Here is a 16855-nt window from a genome sequence, read left to right as displayed (position 1 = left end):
AAGTCTGAGAAATATCAGTTTAATATTTATTTAATCAATCCAATTTTTTCACTTTAGTATTTTAATTTATAATTCCGTGTTTCTGACTCTGTATCATAATACTACAATTCCATTATTTAACACTGGTGGTGATGCTGCTCATAGTGGCATCAGTAGTGAGCAAACAATAATCAACTGTCTTCAAATATCTTTGATTCTTTGGTTTTTGTCCTGAGCTCCTCACAGAGCTGTTATATCCAATGCCCCGGCCTTGTCTGTGGTCTTAGCCATCATTCATAGGTGCATGAATATGGTGCATTTGCATTAAGTAAGGACAAATCTTTTCTTCTATCAGGCAGGGCTTTTCTCTTAGAGGTTAGGTCTGGACTTCGTGTCCTCATTTCACACCGCGATTGATTAAGATGAGACTCATTTATTTGCTACAGTGGCCAGTCCCACACAGGTGCTCATAGATACTTGCTGAATGACCAGTTGACTACCTCCTGTAAATGTGACCCTTTGGCCTGGGTGGTAGGAGAACGCGGGTATAGTCTTCTTAAGAGATAAGTCGTATCCTTCAGCTTACAGGTAGACTGAGATAGACAGACTGGGAGACATAGAGTGTTGAGCTCATGCTAGGCACTGAATAAATATTTTGTTAAGGCCAGGTGCGGTGGCTCACGCCTGTAATCCTAACACTTTGGGAGGCCAAGGCGGGTGGATCACCTGAGGTCAAGAGTTCGGGACCAGCCTGGCCAACATGGTGAAACCCTTGTCTCTACTATAAATACAAAAATTAGCCAGGCGTGGTGGCATGCGCCTGTAATCCCAGCTACTAGGGAGGCTGAAGCAGGAGAATCACTTGAACCCGGGGGGCAGAGGTTGCAGTGAGCTGAGATCACGCCACTTCACTCCAGCCTGGGCAAAGGAGCAAAACTCCGTTTCAAAAAAAAAAATTTTTTTTTTTTTTGGTTAAATGAATGAATGTAGAGATATGTCCCAGACAAAAACAGATAAAATTTGCTTTATTGATTTGATCAGACTTACCGAATATCTCTTATACCTGAGCTGTGTGTAATTCCTCAAAACCTGGTAGATAGGTAAAGGCGATTGTCCAGAGGAAGTAACCAAGGCCAGGCAGAATTAGGAGACACTCAGAGCAGATGGGCATCCTTCTGAGTGTCCTCCACATGCTTATTCCAGGGGCCAGCTGCCTTCCTCATGTGGTGGTCCCAGGGCTCCAGACTGGGGCGGAGGAGTGGAGGCCTGAGGATGCACATCACCCTGCATAGTCCTGCAGAGGCGGATGAGGGGTCTGCTTTTTCTAGAACCAACTGTAGTCACTGCTGGGGTCCTCTTTATGGTGTACTGTAGTCCATGACATGGGGATGATAAATAACCCTGGTGGATGGATTTAATAGAGGCAGGAAACACTCTTTCTAGGGAGGAAGAAAATGGTTTGGTTTTAACACTCTGTTCTTCTCTTAACCCTGGTGGTTTGTAATTTATCACTTCTGCCCAGCCTGTTTCCCTGGCTCTGGGAGTCTGCTAGATGTCACTGTTTTCTTCAGATCCTGACACTGACTACTAGAGATCAATACTTGCCAAAAATGTGGACGACATTTAGGGGGAAAAAAAGCCTTTTGTTTTTTTTTTTAGATGGAGTCTCACTCTGTTGCCCACGCTGGGGTGCAATGGCACGATCTCAGCTCACTGCAACCTCTGCCTCCCGGGTTCAAGCAATTCTCTGCCTCAGTCTCTCGAGTAGCTGGAATTACAGGTGCCCACCACCATGGCTGGCTAACTTTTTTGTAGTTTTAGTAGAGATGGGGTTTCACCATATTGGCCAGGCTGGCCTTAAAGTCCTGACCTCGTGATCCACCCACCTAGGCCTCCCAAGGTGCTGGGATTACAGGCGTGAGCCACCGCACCCTGCCAAAAAAAAACTTAAACCTTTTTTGTTTTTTTAAAAACAACTTTAAAAAACTTAAACCATTAAAGTTTAAAGAAAGAAGCATTTTGACAAATGGAACTTGGGAGGAATGGTAATATAGTTCTTATTTTTAAAACTTTTCGAGTTAAAGGTTTAAAAATCAAAAATTTAGCAAGTTTGGGAGCATAGACTTTCCTCTTACTTCCCACACCCTAAGCCTTTTGAGCCATCTCTTGTTTTTAGTCTCTACACGAAATTAAGAAGGTGCTAATGCTAGTGACCTCTCTGGGCCAATGCCTGGTTTGGAGGAAGGAAAGCATCTTTTGTTCTAGAGCAAGAGTGTCCAACTTTTCATGGTGATCCACATGATCAGAAATCCAATTGTTTATGGTAACAGCGAAGTCCAGAAGGTCCTCCCTCTACTGGTGAATACTGAACATGACTCATGCATGAGTCAGGTACATATGGACGCTTTCATTCCATTTTCCTCTTGTCAGCATCCTTCAGAATGCTCTAGTTTCATGGTGTCATTTTAGCAGAATTAAATGTGAACACCTCAACTGTATCATGCATTACTTTCGGCTTTACTCACACTTACAAACTGATCCAAAGCTGTGGATTTGCATCTTGGAGCAGGGGTCAGTGCACAATGGCATCAATGACCACAAGAATTAACGAGGCTTTAATGACCTGCCCGAGTTGGTTAATCCTGCAAGCCGCCACTTGTTAAAATTTCGACATGCACTTAATCCTTAGGTCAGGATGGCCAAAAAGGACCAGCCCTTCCCCCTCAAGCAGCAGGCCAGAAGCAGGAGGCTTGGGTTTTAGATCAAATGTCAGCGAGAGGAAGCCACAATGTGGGGTCCCCCAGATCACCTCCTTTTCTTTCTGATCAGACTGACCAAAAATCACAGATTGCCTTGACCGTTCTGTGACCCAGCCAGCTGCAGGTTTTCCCCAGCAGGCTTGAACTCAAACCAGGGCCTTGAACACTCCCAGGCACTAATAAAGGTATCTAGGTTGTTGCCCAAAACGTTGAAAGAAACTGGCTCCAGCCCTGAGTCAAATTCCCTAAATCCTCATATAAACTCCATACCCTGACCCCCTTGCTACAGACATGCTTAGGCAGAACATCCCTTTTCCCTCCTTGTCGGCAGGGAGGATTGCTGCAGTCCTCTGTAAGTTCCCCTAATAAATGCTTTGAATTGATCACCCTGACATCTGGGCTTCTTTCTTTGGAATCCCAATTGGCCCCATCTCTGGAGGGTTTGGGCCACTCCCTGTGGGAATTTCCCTGCTGCTGCTTTTGGGATGATTCCAGCTGTGAGTTTGGTGAGATGAAACATGCAGGGCTGGCATGGAATTCTTTTGTCTCCTCTTGTAGAAACAACAGGGACCCTAAGAGACAGAAAAACACCCAGAGCTCCTCTTTGAGAGCTGGTACAAACTGTCTCTTTGGTGTAGGGTAGCGGTGGCTCATAAAAACCCACTCAATTTTGGTTTTAAAAAAATCTTCTCCAGAACTTCAGAGCAGGTAGTAATTAACACAAGAATATGTAATTTCTGATATGAGTGGACCACCCAGAATGTTTCTAATTCATCCACTCCTCTGGTCCCTAGTTCCTTGTCTTCTTAGGAAAATTTCCTCTTTTACATCCATCTTTTACATCTTGCTTTGCCCTGACTCCCGCTGTGTCTTACCATGTTTGTGTTCTTATGTTTCTCACTCTCAGCCTCTCTTCCCTTTCTCTCCTTCCTGTCTCTCACAGCTTCCTCTGTCCCCAATGCTTTCTGCATCTTTTGTGCCAGGTGCTCTTTTCCTTTCTCTCCACCTCTGTCTTTCCAGGAGTCTTTGCAGAGCTCTCTCTATGTAGGCTTCCTCACGCCTGACGATTTCTTGGGCCTCTGAACCTCAGCTCTCCATGCCCACCGCTTATCCTCAGCTGGCCTCGTTCCCCTGATGCCCTGAATATTCCCAGACCAAATACTCACCACAATGAAGCCCAATCCAACAAAGAGCACAACAGTGACTGTGGTTGCAGCCAGGGAATCTGAGGATAATTCCCATGGGTGTCAGGAGCCTGGTGGGTTTCACTGCTGTGACTGAAGTAGTTCACAGAAGGTGAGTGTCACCATGTTTAGTGGTTTCATCTTCTGTGGTCCCTGGGTCTGCAGTGACGGAGTCCTCGGTGGTCCCTGGGTCTGCAGTGATGGAGTCCTAGGTGGTCCCTGGGTCTGCAGTGACAGAGTCCTCAGTGGTCCCTGGGTCTATAGTGATGGAGTCCTAGGTGGTCCCTGGGTCTGCAGTGATGGAGTGTTTGGTGGTCCCTGGGTCTGCAGTGATGGAGTCCTTGGTGGTCCCTGGGTCTGCAGTGACAAAGTTCTCAGCGGTCCCTGGGTCTGCAGTGATGGAGTCCTCAGTGGTCCCTGGGACTGCAGGCACATAGTCCTTGGTGGTCCCTGGGTCTGCAGTGACGGAATCCTTGGTGGTCCCTGGGTCTGCAGACACATAGTCCTTGGTGGTCGCTGGGTCTGCAGTGACAGAGCCCTCGGTGGTCCCTGGGTCCGCAGTCACATTGTCCTCAGTGGTCCCTGGGTCTGCAGTGACAGAGTCCTCGGTGGTCCCTGGGTCTGCAGTGATGTGGTCCTCAGTGGTCCTTCCATCTGCAGTTACATCATTTTCTCTTATTCTTGAGTCTTTAGGGCTGGTCTCTGGGTGCTTAGTGGAAATGCTTTGACTTAGTCCTACTAAAAAGTAATCTCATTTAATGTGAATTGTTGATGGCCCATCCTCATCTGCTCTGCTCAGTATTTTCATAACTATCCTCACATCCAAATGACACCTCTCCCCAGGTAATGTGGTGAGATTTATTCGAGTTAGGGATCATTTGGCATTTTTGGTTTAATTCCGGTAAAACATATTCCACAAAGAATCCTCTTGCACTACAATATGGATTATCTTTGCTGAGCCACGCCCTTCGAAGGCCTGCTCACCCAGCTTTGACTCTGTCTTTTCCAGGTCTGTTCTCTTTCCGTGGGACACTAAACCTGACTCTTTCTCGAGCTCACTCCTCTCTGAACTGGTGTTTCAGCAATTGGGGTATTCTGGCTCCATGTTCATAGGTGTCTCCTCTCATCCAGTTGTGCCTGCGGTTCTGGCAAACCAATGAGGCAGAAGCTGTGATTCATGTTAGAGATTACACTCAGGTCATGCTTGGCGTATGATTTAAAATGAGACAGCTGGCCAGGTGCTCCATCTCAAAAAAGGAAAAAAAAAGCATGAGACAGCTTCTGGGTCAGATCTGGGGCTAACGTGGTAGGCTTGGAGGCAGGGAAGATTCAAGGTGGTATGGGGGCAGGTTTAGGGGAGGAGTCATGAGGGGTGTGGGTGTGATCTAGTTGGACTGAGGGCAACACTGAGTCAGGTATAAGGACAAAGAAGAGATGAATCCTCTTCGTCTCCAGCCCTCACTGCCCCAGGCAGCCGTCAGGACTTGGGAGTATTCTTATTCTTAGGAATACATATAGCTTATGTGGCATAAATTTTGAACTTTTGGGACTCTGCCCAAATCTAGTCATCCCTCCCTACTGCTGATGCTCCACATTTTTCTAATAGGGTTCAAGTCTTCCTTCCTTCCTTTGTTCCTTCCTTCCTTCCTTTCCCTCTCTCTCTCTCTTTTTTTTTTTTTCTTGAGACGGAGTCTCCCTCTGTCATCCAGGCTGGAGTGCAATAGCACGATCTCCACTCACTGCAACCTCCACCTCCCAGGTTCAAGCGATTCTCCTGCCTCAGCTTCTCAAGTATTTGGGATTACAGGCGCGTGCCACCAGACCCAGCTAATTTTTGTATTTTTACTAGAGGCTGGGTTTCACCATGCTGGCCAGGCTGGTCTCAAACACCTGACCTCAGATGACCCACCCGCCTCAGCTTCCCAAAGTGCTAAGATTACAGGCATGAGCCACTGCACCTGACCGTTTCTTTTCTTTCTCTTTTTCTTTCTTTCTTTCTTTTTGGACACAGGGTCTTATTCTGTGATTCAGGCTAGAGTTCAGTAGCACAATCATGGCTCAATGCAGCCTTGGCCTCCTGGCCTCAAGTGATCCTCCCACCTCAGCCTCCCGAGTAGATTAGACTACAGGCATGGGCTACCACGCCTGGCTGATTTTTTTGGTTTTTGTAGAGATGGTGTCTCACTATGTCGCCCAGGCTTGTCTCAAACTCCTAGGCTCAAGGGATCCCACTCCTTCTCAGCCTCCCAAAGCGCTGGGATTACAGGAGTGCCAAATCTTTCATTTCTCCAGGAAAGTTGAAACAAAGAAACTTAAATAAAATGCACAAAGTCAAAAGCAGAGCATTTCCTTAAAAGGGGATATGAGAAAGACGCTGGGGTCCCTGCTTCCCTGTGGCAGGTGATTGAGGGTAGATAACAGGGTCCGGAGTTCCCAAGGTTCACTCACCTATTCCGTACCTTCGCTCAGGACTGGCCCTGTCTGAGTCCCAAGAGGCTCCTTCTCCAGGGACCCTGACTCCATCTCTCCAGGTCCTGGGGACTTTTGCATCCTTCTCACCAGAATTAACTCCCCCACCCCGTTCTGAACACCTCAGGAGAAGCAGGAGCAGCAGAAGGGGGACGGAGCCGGGCATTTTCTTCTCATCTCAAGAGAATCCACATGGTGCTAGCCAGGACACTTTTCCTCCCTCCTTCTCTCAAACTTTTTCCACCCTGCCCTTCTCCTTCCACCCACAGTGGCTGTGGGTTTATATGTGCTTTGCCGAGGGAAGCCAGAGCTCTGGGTCTTCCTTCCTGGAGGGAGGAGCAGCTTCTCAATTACCCCCTGTCACTCAAAGGAGTGGCCGGGCAGGGCAGAAGAGGCTGTCATGAGGGGAAGGGGGGCTCTCAGCTTTGGACCAGAGCCCAGAGTCGAGCAGCCACAGGGGATCAAGCCTGTCAGTGTGAGTGCACTGCTTTCTGATGTGGAGCCTAGTTGAAAACCATCCTCCACCCGGTGTTTCAGTGCTCAGGGAGGGCCTTGGCCTTCCTTCCCACAGGTGGCCACAGTAAAGTCAGGATGACCAAGGAGGGCATAGGCCAGGCCTGCCTGGGAGATGATGCTTGGCAAGAGGAGAGCTGGGTATCAGAGGGTAGAGGACATTTGGTAAGGACCAAGAGAAGGTCCTCCAACAGAAGGAGAGGAACACTCATGAGGGGGCTATAAACACCCAATCTCTCTGTCTCTTAAAACCTTGCTCTTTGCTCAATCATCCACCCAAATCCTCTTCCTTGGCTTCTCTCCAGCCCACGGATCTCTCTCCTTGCTCCCCCTACTCGAGTGCCCTCACCCCAGTGAGCTTTCTCAATTACTGCATGTATTAGTCTGTTTTCACGCTGCTGATAAAGACATACCCAAGACTGGGAAGAAAAAGAGGTTTAATTGGACTTACAGTTCCACATGGCTGGGGAGGCCTCAGAATCACGGAGGGAGACAAAAGGCACTTCTTACACAGTGGCGGCAAGAGAAAATGAGAAAGAAGCAAAAGCGGAAACCCCTGATAAACCCATCAGATCTCATGAGACTTATTCACAGTCATGAGAATAGCAAGAGAAAGATTGGCGAAAAGAGAAAAACACCCCACAACATGAGGGGAATTGTGGGAGCTACAATTCAAGTTGAGATTTCGGTGGGGACACAGCCAAGCCATATCACTGCACAAAATTAGTCCACTTGTGGTGAGGTCAGGCCTGAATGAGAATACCCACATCTTTTCCTTCTTCTCTGACCCTCATCCCTGCCTTGCCCACTCTTTAGAAGATCATTGTTGGTTCCCATCTTCATTCAGAGATGTCTCTCACCATTTGTGGGGCCTCTCTCTTTCCCAGTGTCCTTCTAACTAAAAGAGGAGTGTGAAATTGCAGGTGGGCCAGGAACTGTTCCTCTCTTAGAAGGCAGCTGATTTCCTGAAAATCAATTTAATGAATGGCTAGTTTACCACATGTAATTGACTATGTTAACTACTAGTATTATTTGAATGTATTAAATATTTTCTCTTTTCTTTCCTTCCTCCCTTTCTTTCTTTCTTTCTTTCTTTCTCTTTCTCTTTCTCTCTCTCTTTCTTTCTTTTTGACAGGGTCTTGCTGTATTGCCCAGGTTGGAGTGCAGTGGTGCTATCACGGCTCACTGCAGCCTCGATCTCCCAGGCTCAAGTGATCCTTCCACCTCAGCGTCTGGAGTAGCTGGGACTATATGCATGCACCACCATGCCCAGCTGATTGTTTTTTTATTTTTAGTAGAGACAAGGTCTCACTATGCTGCCCAGGCTGGTCTCGAACTCCTGAGCTCAAGAGATCCTCCCTCGTCAGCCTCCCAAAGTGCTGGGATTACAGGTGTGAGCCACATCACCCAGCAACATTTTCAAACATAGTATTTAAACACACTCAAAAGAATTTGTATGTATTTAGTATAACTAATGAATAGATTTCAAAAGAGTATAGTAAGGAAAATATCTGATTTTCTAAGTCAAGAGGTATAATTTGCATATGATAAAATTCACCCTTTTTCATGTACAGGTCAATAGAATTTTTTTGGTTTGGCTTTGTTTTAGAATTTTTAAAACTTCATTTTGAGATAATTTTAGACTTAGAGAGAATTACAAAAATAGTTACAGAGTTCCCATGTATTTTTCCCCTAGCTCTTCCTCATGTCAATATCTTACATAGTACAATTATAGAAACTGAGAGATTATATATACAATTATAGAAGCTAAGAAGTTATTGTTGGTACAATACTATATTTTTTTTTGAGACAGAGTTTCCCTCTTGTTGCCCAGGCTGGAGTGCAATGGCACGATCTCAGCCCACAGCAATCTTCACCTCCCAGGTTCAAGTAATTCTCCTGCCTCAGCCTCCTGGGCAGCAAGGATTACAGGTGTGTAATCCTAACGGTGATAGATTAGATTCCTTCTACATTTATTAATTGAAATTCTTCTGTAAGAAAAAGTTGTGCCCTCTCCCCATTTTATTTATTCAACTATTTGTTTATATCAGAATGGACTCATAAATGTTTATTTTGTTCTGTGAGTTATGATCCAATACTATCACTATTTATTTTGTTGCTCAAACTTTGGCCACTGGGAGCTCTTTCAGATGGGCTCCAGTGCCGTTTTAATGTCCTCCATCCTTTTTTTGTTTTGTTTTATTTATGAGACAAGACTTCACTGGGTTTCCTAGGCTGAATTGCGGTGGCATCATCATACAGCCTCAAACTCCTGGGCTCAAGGTATCCTCCTGCCTCAGCCTCCTACAAGTAGCTAGGACTACAGGCATGCACCAGCACACCCAGCTGATATCTCCATTGCTATTTTGTTTTGTTTTTTGAGACAGGGTCTCACTTTGTTGCCCATGCTAGAGTGCAGTGGTGCAATATTGGCTCACTGTAATCTCCGTATCCTGAGCTCAACTAATCCTCCCACCACAGCCTTCCAAGTAGCTGGGACAACAGGTGTGCGCCACCACACCCAGCTAACTTTTTTTTTTTGTAGAGACAAAGTTTTGTCATATTGCTCAGGCTGGTCTTAAACTCCTGGGCTCAAGCAATCCACTTGTCTTGGCCTCCCAAAGTGCTGGGATTACAGGCTCAAGCCACTGTGCCCAGCTTCTCCATCCGTGGTATTTTGTTTTTTTGTTTTTTTGTGTGTGAGATGGAATTTCGTTCTTGTTGCCTAGACTGGAGCACAATGGTGCAATCTCGGCTCACTGCAACCTCTGCTTCCTGGGTTCAAGTGATTCTCCTGCCTCAGCCTCCCAAGTAGCTGGGATTACAGGCATGCACCACCATGCCCAACTAATTCTGTATTATTTTAGTAGGGAGAGGTTTCTCCAAGTTGGTCAGGCTGGTCTCCAACTCACGAACCTCAGGTGATCCCCCGGCCTGGGCCTCCCAAAGTGCTGGGATTACAGGTGTGAGACACTGCGCGTGGCCCTCTCCATCCCTTTTTAAAACACTTTCTTGCATTCTGGTATTACAAGATGCTTCATGCTCATTTTTTATTTTGTCCATCCAGGCCCTGGAATCAACTATTTCTCCACAGAGCTCTGGCTCCTCTTTGTATTAGAGAATAATATTTAGAAACCAAGATTTGGGTACTAGGTGTGCTCATTCATAGTGGATGTCACTGCTTCTTGCCCCCACAGAAGTTAGAGCTAGGAAACGTATGTATGTAAACTAACTCATGCATAAACACAGGTCTGTATTTATTTCTGCAATTACCTGTCTGCATATACAGATTGAATCCCTTATCTGAAATGCTTGAGACCGTAAGTGTTTTGGATTTTCAATTTCTTGGATTTCGAAATATTTGTATATACACAATGAGATATCTTGTGGATGAGACCCAAGTCTAAACAAGAAATTTGTTTATGTTTTATATATATCTTATACATGTAGCCTGAAGGTAACTTTACGTGATATTTTAAATAATTTTGTGCATGAAACAAAGTTTGTGTATGTTGACTTGTGGTGTCATGTTGGTGCTCAGCAAGTTTTGGATTTTGGAGCATTTTGGATTTTCAGATAAGGGTTGCTCAACCTGTGTGTTAAACACAAGCATGGGTGCATTTTGACACCTCCAGCTTTAATCCAGCAACATGGGGTTCATTCTAGTCTCTCCCTTTTCTTTGTTTGTAACTCCTTTCTCTGACATGGCTACGAATGTCTATAAACATATTTTTTTACTTATTTTTTCAACCCTAATAAACAAATAGTGGTTTCAGAACTGCTAATTCATACCCTTGCCAGAAACACATTTACCAACTACAGTACAGTGTTTCCGTTTTTTTTTTTTTTTTTTTTTTTGTCTTTAGCTTTATGGTCAAAACACAGTTTTTCTTTTCTTTTTCTTTTTTAAATTTGAGACAGGGTCTTGCTCTGTCACCCAGTCTGGGGTGCAGTAGCACTGCAGCCTTGATCTCCTGGACTCAAGCGATCCCTCCATCCTAGCCTCCTGAGCAGCTAGGAATACAGGCACACCATCATGCCCAGCTAATTTTTTAAACTTTTTGTAGAGGCGGGGTTCTCGCTGTGTTGCCGAGGCTGATCTAAAGCTCCTGGACTCAAACAAGCCTCCTGCCTTGGCCTCCCAAAGTGGTAGGATTACAGGCATGAGCCACCATGCCTGACTCAAAACAGTTTTTCAAAGTTACTTAGGCCAGCTCCTTCTTCTCCATCCATTTCACTGTGCTTACATGAGTCATTTGTCAGAGTCTGCTTTCCATCTTTCCCTCCACATCCTGGTTGATTTGCTGAATTTCCATACCCTAAAAATCACTTTTTGTAGTGTACAGTTCTATGGATTTTGATAAATGGTAGAGTCACGTATTTGGCGCACTGAATCCCTTCATCCTCCTCAATCTCCCCCCATGCTGTTCCTTTAGAGCCAACCCTTCTCCCACTTCCCAAACCCTGGCAACATGGATCTTGTTTCTTTCCCTATAATTTTTCCATTTTCAGAATGTCATATGAAGGGAATCATATAGTCTGTAGCCTTATAGTTTTAGATATAATTTATATACTATTCAAAGGAATCATATTTGCAATTATTCATCAGAGTCAAGAATAAATAATTTTTTCTTGCACATATTTTTGAATAAAGTCTTTCATGTGAAAATTGTTATAAATAAATATATTTATCTTGAGTATTTTCTTAACTAGAAAACATGCTATAAATCAAGAAGACATTCCCCAGTCTCCCTCTGTCTCCCAGCCTCCAGCCTGCAGCAGGAGGGAATCACATTGAATATGATTTAAAGAAAATTTAAAAATTCAAAGAATTAGTCATTTGATGAATTAGTTTTAAGAAAATTGCCTAGAGCTCATTAGATGACGACCTCCCTAAAACAGGACTTTTAACAAAAGTCACCATAAATTCTGGAGTTGGGGATTTTTAAAAAAGTGCTAGGCAGAAATCTCTTGAAATTCACATTTCTTCTCCGTTTTTTTTTTTCTTTTGAGACAGGGTCTCACTCTGTTACCCAGGCTGGAGTGAGTGGCGCAATCACAGCTCAGTGAAGGCTTGACCCCCTGGGCTCAAGTTATCCTCCCACCTCAGCTGGGACTACAGGTGTGCACCACCACACATGGCTAATCTTTTAAACTTTTTGTAGAGACAGGACCTCACTCTGTTGCCCAGGCTGGTCTCAAACTCCTGGGCTCAAACAGTTTTCCCACCTTGGCCTCCCAAAGTGTTAGGATTACAGGCATGAGCTACTGTGCCCAGCCTCCACTTCTTTTCTTCATTCCCATTTCCATGTTTTGTGATCTTAGATTTGTCTATTTGCTTCTTTCTTTGCGGGGACATTACAACACCCTTTTTGCTGGTTTCCAGCTTCTATTTTCTACTCACTCAGCTGATTGAAGTGTTCTTATTGGGGAAAAAATTGTGTCCCACTACACCTTAAAGTGATCTGTGGGCTTTGTGCTGTCAAAGGATGAAATCTGGCCTCCTTGGAGTGGTGTTCAAAGCCACGCATTAGCCCCCAGCCCCAGCTCCCTCTGCTGTGCTCTCCAGCCCCACAGGTCTTCTGACCTTCACTGGCCGTGCCATGCCCAGTCTTGCACAAGCTGCTTACTTGCCTGGCATTTCCTCTTCTGCTCCTCGTAAATGCCTGCTAACTCCTCAAAATCCAAATGTCACCTTCTATGTGAGTCAGCCTCTCCTCCCCTCATCAAGTTAGATGTTTCCTCCTTTGGTGCTTCCATTCATACTACTTGATGCGTTGGCCTGTAATTTATGTGCCTCCCTCACCCAACTGTGACCTACAGGGTCATCCTAGCTGCCCCAGCTCCTTGAGACCTCATGCCAAGCAGGTGTCCAGTAAATATGGTGAATGAATGAATGAAAAAATGAGTGCAGAAGATGATAATTATTTTACGAAAAAGGTCTGGGGGTTCTTAAAACTGAAGAGGAGATAATGGATACACTGATAAATATCTTCAAGGTATTATTTTAAAACCCTAATATAAAAATAAAAATTTAAAAATCCCAAAATAAAAAACCCAAATATACATTTTTTTCTTCCTATTGAGGTAAAATTTACAAAAAGTGAAATGCACAGATCTTAAGAATTCAGTTAGTGGAGGTTTCTTGTTTTGTGTTGTTTTTTTGAGACAGGGTCTCACTCTGTTGCCCGGGTTGGAGTGCAGTGGCACCATCACGGCTCACTGCAGCCTCGACCTCCTGGGCTCAAGCAATCATCCCACCTCAGCCTCCCAAGTAGCTACAACTACAGGTGTGCATTACTATACCCGACTAATATTTGTATATTTTGTAGGTCTTGCCATGTTGCCCAGGCTGGTCTCAAACTCTTGGGCTGAAGCAATCCTTTCACCTCAGCCTCCCAAAGTGCTGGAATTACAAGCGTCAGCCACCACGCCCAGCTGTTAGCTGAGTTTTGACAAGTGTATTTACCTGTGTAACCAACAGACCAGTTGATATAGAAAACATTCCTATCACCCAGAAAGTGCCCCCTTCCTAAAAACCCTCACCCTCATAGGAGATCTGATCTCTGCCACCATAGATTAGTTTTGCCTATTGTTGAATTTCATGCAAATAAATTGTACAGTAGATACTCTCTTGCATCTGTTAAAAATAGATTTTGTTGTTTTTATGTTTTTTGTTTGTTTTGTTTTGGAGACAGAGTCTTTCTCTGTTGCCCACGATGGAGTGCAGTAGCGCAATCTCTGCTCACTGCAACCTCCGCCTCCCAGGTTCAAGCAATCCTCCCACCTCAGCTTCCCGAGTAGCTGAAACTACAGGCATGCGCCACCACACCCGGCTAATTTTTGTATTTTTAGTAGAGACGGGGTTTTGCCATGTTGGCAGGGCTGGTTTTGAACTCCTGACCTCAGGCGATCCACCCGCCTCAGCCTCCCAAAATGCTAAGATTACAGGCATCATGAGCCACCGCACCCAGCCTAAAAACAGTTTTGTTCATCATATTGTAAAATGTTCTTAGAGAAACAGCTTGGTCCTGTTAAGGCTCTCCCAAAGACCCAGGAGAATCTCAGAAGCTGAAGAGACTTAGCAGGGGGTGAAACTGATAAAGCAGAGGCGAGTGATTCACAGGGAGGAAGAATCAGTGGGGTGCGTGTGCGAGAGCAAGTTGCACCAGAAGCCTGGGTGGGACCAGGCCTGAGCATGGTGCTGACACTGCCATGTGTGCCCTCTGAGGCCTGGTTTTGGGGGAGCTGCTGAGGATCTAGACCGTAGCAGGGCAAGCCAGTCCCGCCCTTGCAAAAACTGGGAGCACATTCTCCCTGCCCAGGACAGTGGCTGGGCTGGGAGCCCACAGGACAGAAAGGTGGCAACTCACACCTGCAGCCCAGAGCAGACGTGAGTGGCCAGGAAAAGTGGCCACGTCTAAGGGTGGCCCCAGTAGCAAGCTCTTTCCTACCTCACAACATGAAAACAGGATCACTTTCCTCCAGTTCATGTTCTAGGCTCATGCAGAGGCTGTTTTCCTGCCATGCAACACACGTCTGTAAAGACCAGCACCTGCCTTCCCCCATCTCTCCTGACTCCATTCTTCCATCGACCCAGAGGCCTCGGGGAGCAGGGAAGGAGTAGGGAAGAAAATGGGACAGATGTGAGGTCTCTGGATTTCATGCTAGGATTTGAGAACTGGGAGTACACAGCGAAAGAGTGTCCTCATGATATAGGAAACCTCTCTTCACAGCAATATACAAGCACACACCCACAGTCTGGCTGTCACATAGAGCAGATGCACTTATTTAATCATTCAGCACCAGCGATAGCCTCCTGTTTCAGGTCTGGGAGAACTAAACAGAAGGTGGGAGTGTCAGGGGCTGGAGCAGAGCTGGGAGGAGCAGCCCTGGGGGCAAGTGAGGAAACCCGAGACCGCTGGTCCTCCCCACCCTGAGGACAGTGAAGTGCCTGCCTTTAGGGACACTGTGTCTCCTCATCAGCTCCATGCCTGCGGGAGAACACTGGTCTCTAAAATCCGTTTCAGTCTCACTTGACCCATCTTGGACTCCATGATATCCTTGAGGGCATGGACCAAGGTTTGGGATGTGAAGATCTTTGGTGAAGAGGTTTCTTAGGCACAGAGAGTTTCTCTAGAAAACAAAAGGATGGATCGTTCAGAGTTATGCCCCCCTTCCAGTGCTCTCCCATCCCACGTGTCCCCACTCCCCATTCGGCCTCCCCAGCCTCAGTACTCCTTTGGCCCCTTCTCTCCTTATGAATTTCCTCTGAACATGTACCAGCTTTTCTAGCCCTCTCTATTGCTGGTTCTCACCTGCTCTCTCTGTCTTGCTTTGTCCCTCTCCTGATTTCTCATTCCCTATTAGCCACACAATGACCCTACTCTCTCTACCTTGCTTCCCTCCTCAGTTCCCTGCACTCCCTCCCTCAGAAAAAGGATTTCCCACACATCAGGCACTCGTGAAATAAAAGAGCCCTGTGAAGAGAATCACAGCCATTGCAACCAAGGCCAGAGTGACTAGGACGACTTCCCACAGCCTCAGGCATCCATTAGACCTTCCCTCATTCCCTGGAGGGGCTGCACTTGTGCTGGTGACACTGGAGGTTGCGGTTGTTGTGTTAGTTCCACTGGAAGATATAGTGGACCCAGGGCAGGGGGGTTGTAGTGATTCCACTGGGAGGTGTGGTTGGTCCAGGGGGCGTGGTCACGGTGATTCTGCTGGATAATGTGGTTGATCCTGGAGGGGTGGTCATGGTGATTCCACTGGAAAGTGTGGTTGGTCCAGGGCAGTGTTCACGGTAATTCCGCCGGATGGTGTGGTTGATCCTGGAGGGGTGGTCACGGTGATTCCACTGGAAGGTGGGGTTAATCTAGGGGGATGATCGTGGTGATTTCACTGGAAGTTACAGCTGGTTAAGAAAGGGTGGCTGGTTGGCTCCATTGGAAATTTGGTTTTGTTCACCGCTACCGCTCCTATGAGTAATACTAGTGATAATAATAGTGGCTGTCATTTAAGAATGCTCACTATATTCCAGGCACTGTGCTAAGTGCCTATATAAATTAGTACTAAAATCCTTACAATACCTCCTTGAGATAGAAACTAATATTACCCCCATTTTATAGATAGGTAAATTGAGGTTTAGAGAAGTTAAGCAGCTAGTTCCAGGTCAGACAGTTAGTAGGTAGTGGAACAAGGATTTAAATCAAGGCAGTCTGACCCCAGAGCCAGCCCCTAAAGCCCTTAACCCATGCATTATTCCATATCCCAGGTATGGGGGAGTTACAAGACCAGGGTTTACAGGGGATGGTGTTATTCTTTTAACTATTCATGATACTCTCCGACTAAAGAACGTAAGAGAAAAGTTGAAGGCCCATCAAGCTCCTCTCCAAACAGTATTGTGCCCTTCCTCTAGGGGGCAGATAATCAAGGGGAGTCGGTTTGGAAGGGGACCATGATGTGCATTTTTACTACATCGGGTAATTCTTCTGAACACAAAAGTTTGGGGCTGGGTGCAGCGGCTTACACCTGTAATCCCAGCACTTTGGGAGGCCAAGGCAGGAGGATCACTTGGGGCTAGGAGTCTCGACCAGCCTGGACAACATGGAGAAACCCTGTCTCTACTACACATACAAAAAAATTAGCCAAGCATGGTGGTGCACGCCTGTAATCCCAGCTACTCGGGAGGTTGAGGCACGAGAATTGCTTGAGCCTGGAAGGTGGAGGTTGCAATGATCTGAGAGCACGCCACTGCACTCCAGCCTGGGCGACGGACCAAGACTCTGTCTCAAAAAAAAAAAAAAAAAGTTTGGGAGCCACTGGTTTAAGGGACCCCAGATCGTCTTGACACATGGACTAGTAAAGAATCAGTCACGTCAGCTTGAAGAAATAAGATCTTCTGGGATTCAGGAAAGTGGCTCAGCTTTCTTGTTGGATCAGTTAGAGTTA

At 46.0% G+C, this 16855-nt stretch overlaps 1 protein-coding gene across 1 annotated transcript; it reads right to left on the bottom strand.

The window, feature by feature from the left end:
- Positions 1-3914: 3914 nt before the first annotated feature.
- Positions 3915-6664, bottom strand: LOC462552 (protein PBMUCL2). The gene is given in 2 exon segments (XM_024357551.2): positions 3915-4660; positions 6371-6664. Coding segments are annotated over 2 exon segments (822 nt in total). The 5' UTR covers positions 6558-6664; the 3' UTR covers positions 3915-4025.
- Positions 6665-16855: the final 10191 nt, after the last annotated feature.

This window comes from Pan troglodytes, chromosome 5 (genome assembly GCF_028858775.2).
Source record: "Pan troglodytes isolate AG18354 chromosome 5, NHGRI_mPanTro3-v2.0_pri, whole genome shotgun sequence".
Classification (NCBI taxonomy): Eukaryota; Metazoa; Chordata; class Mammalia; order Primates; family Hominidae; genus Pan; species Pan troglodytes.
This window is presented reverse-complemented; position numbering and strand designations above follow the sequence as displayed.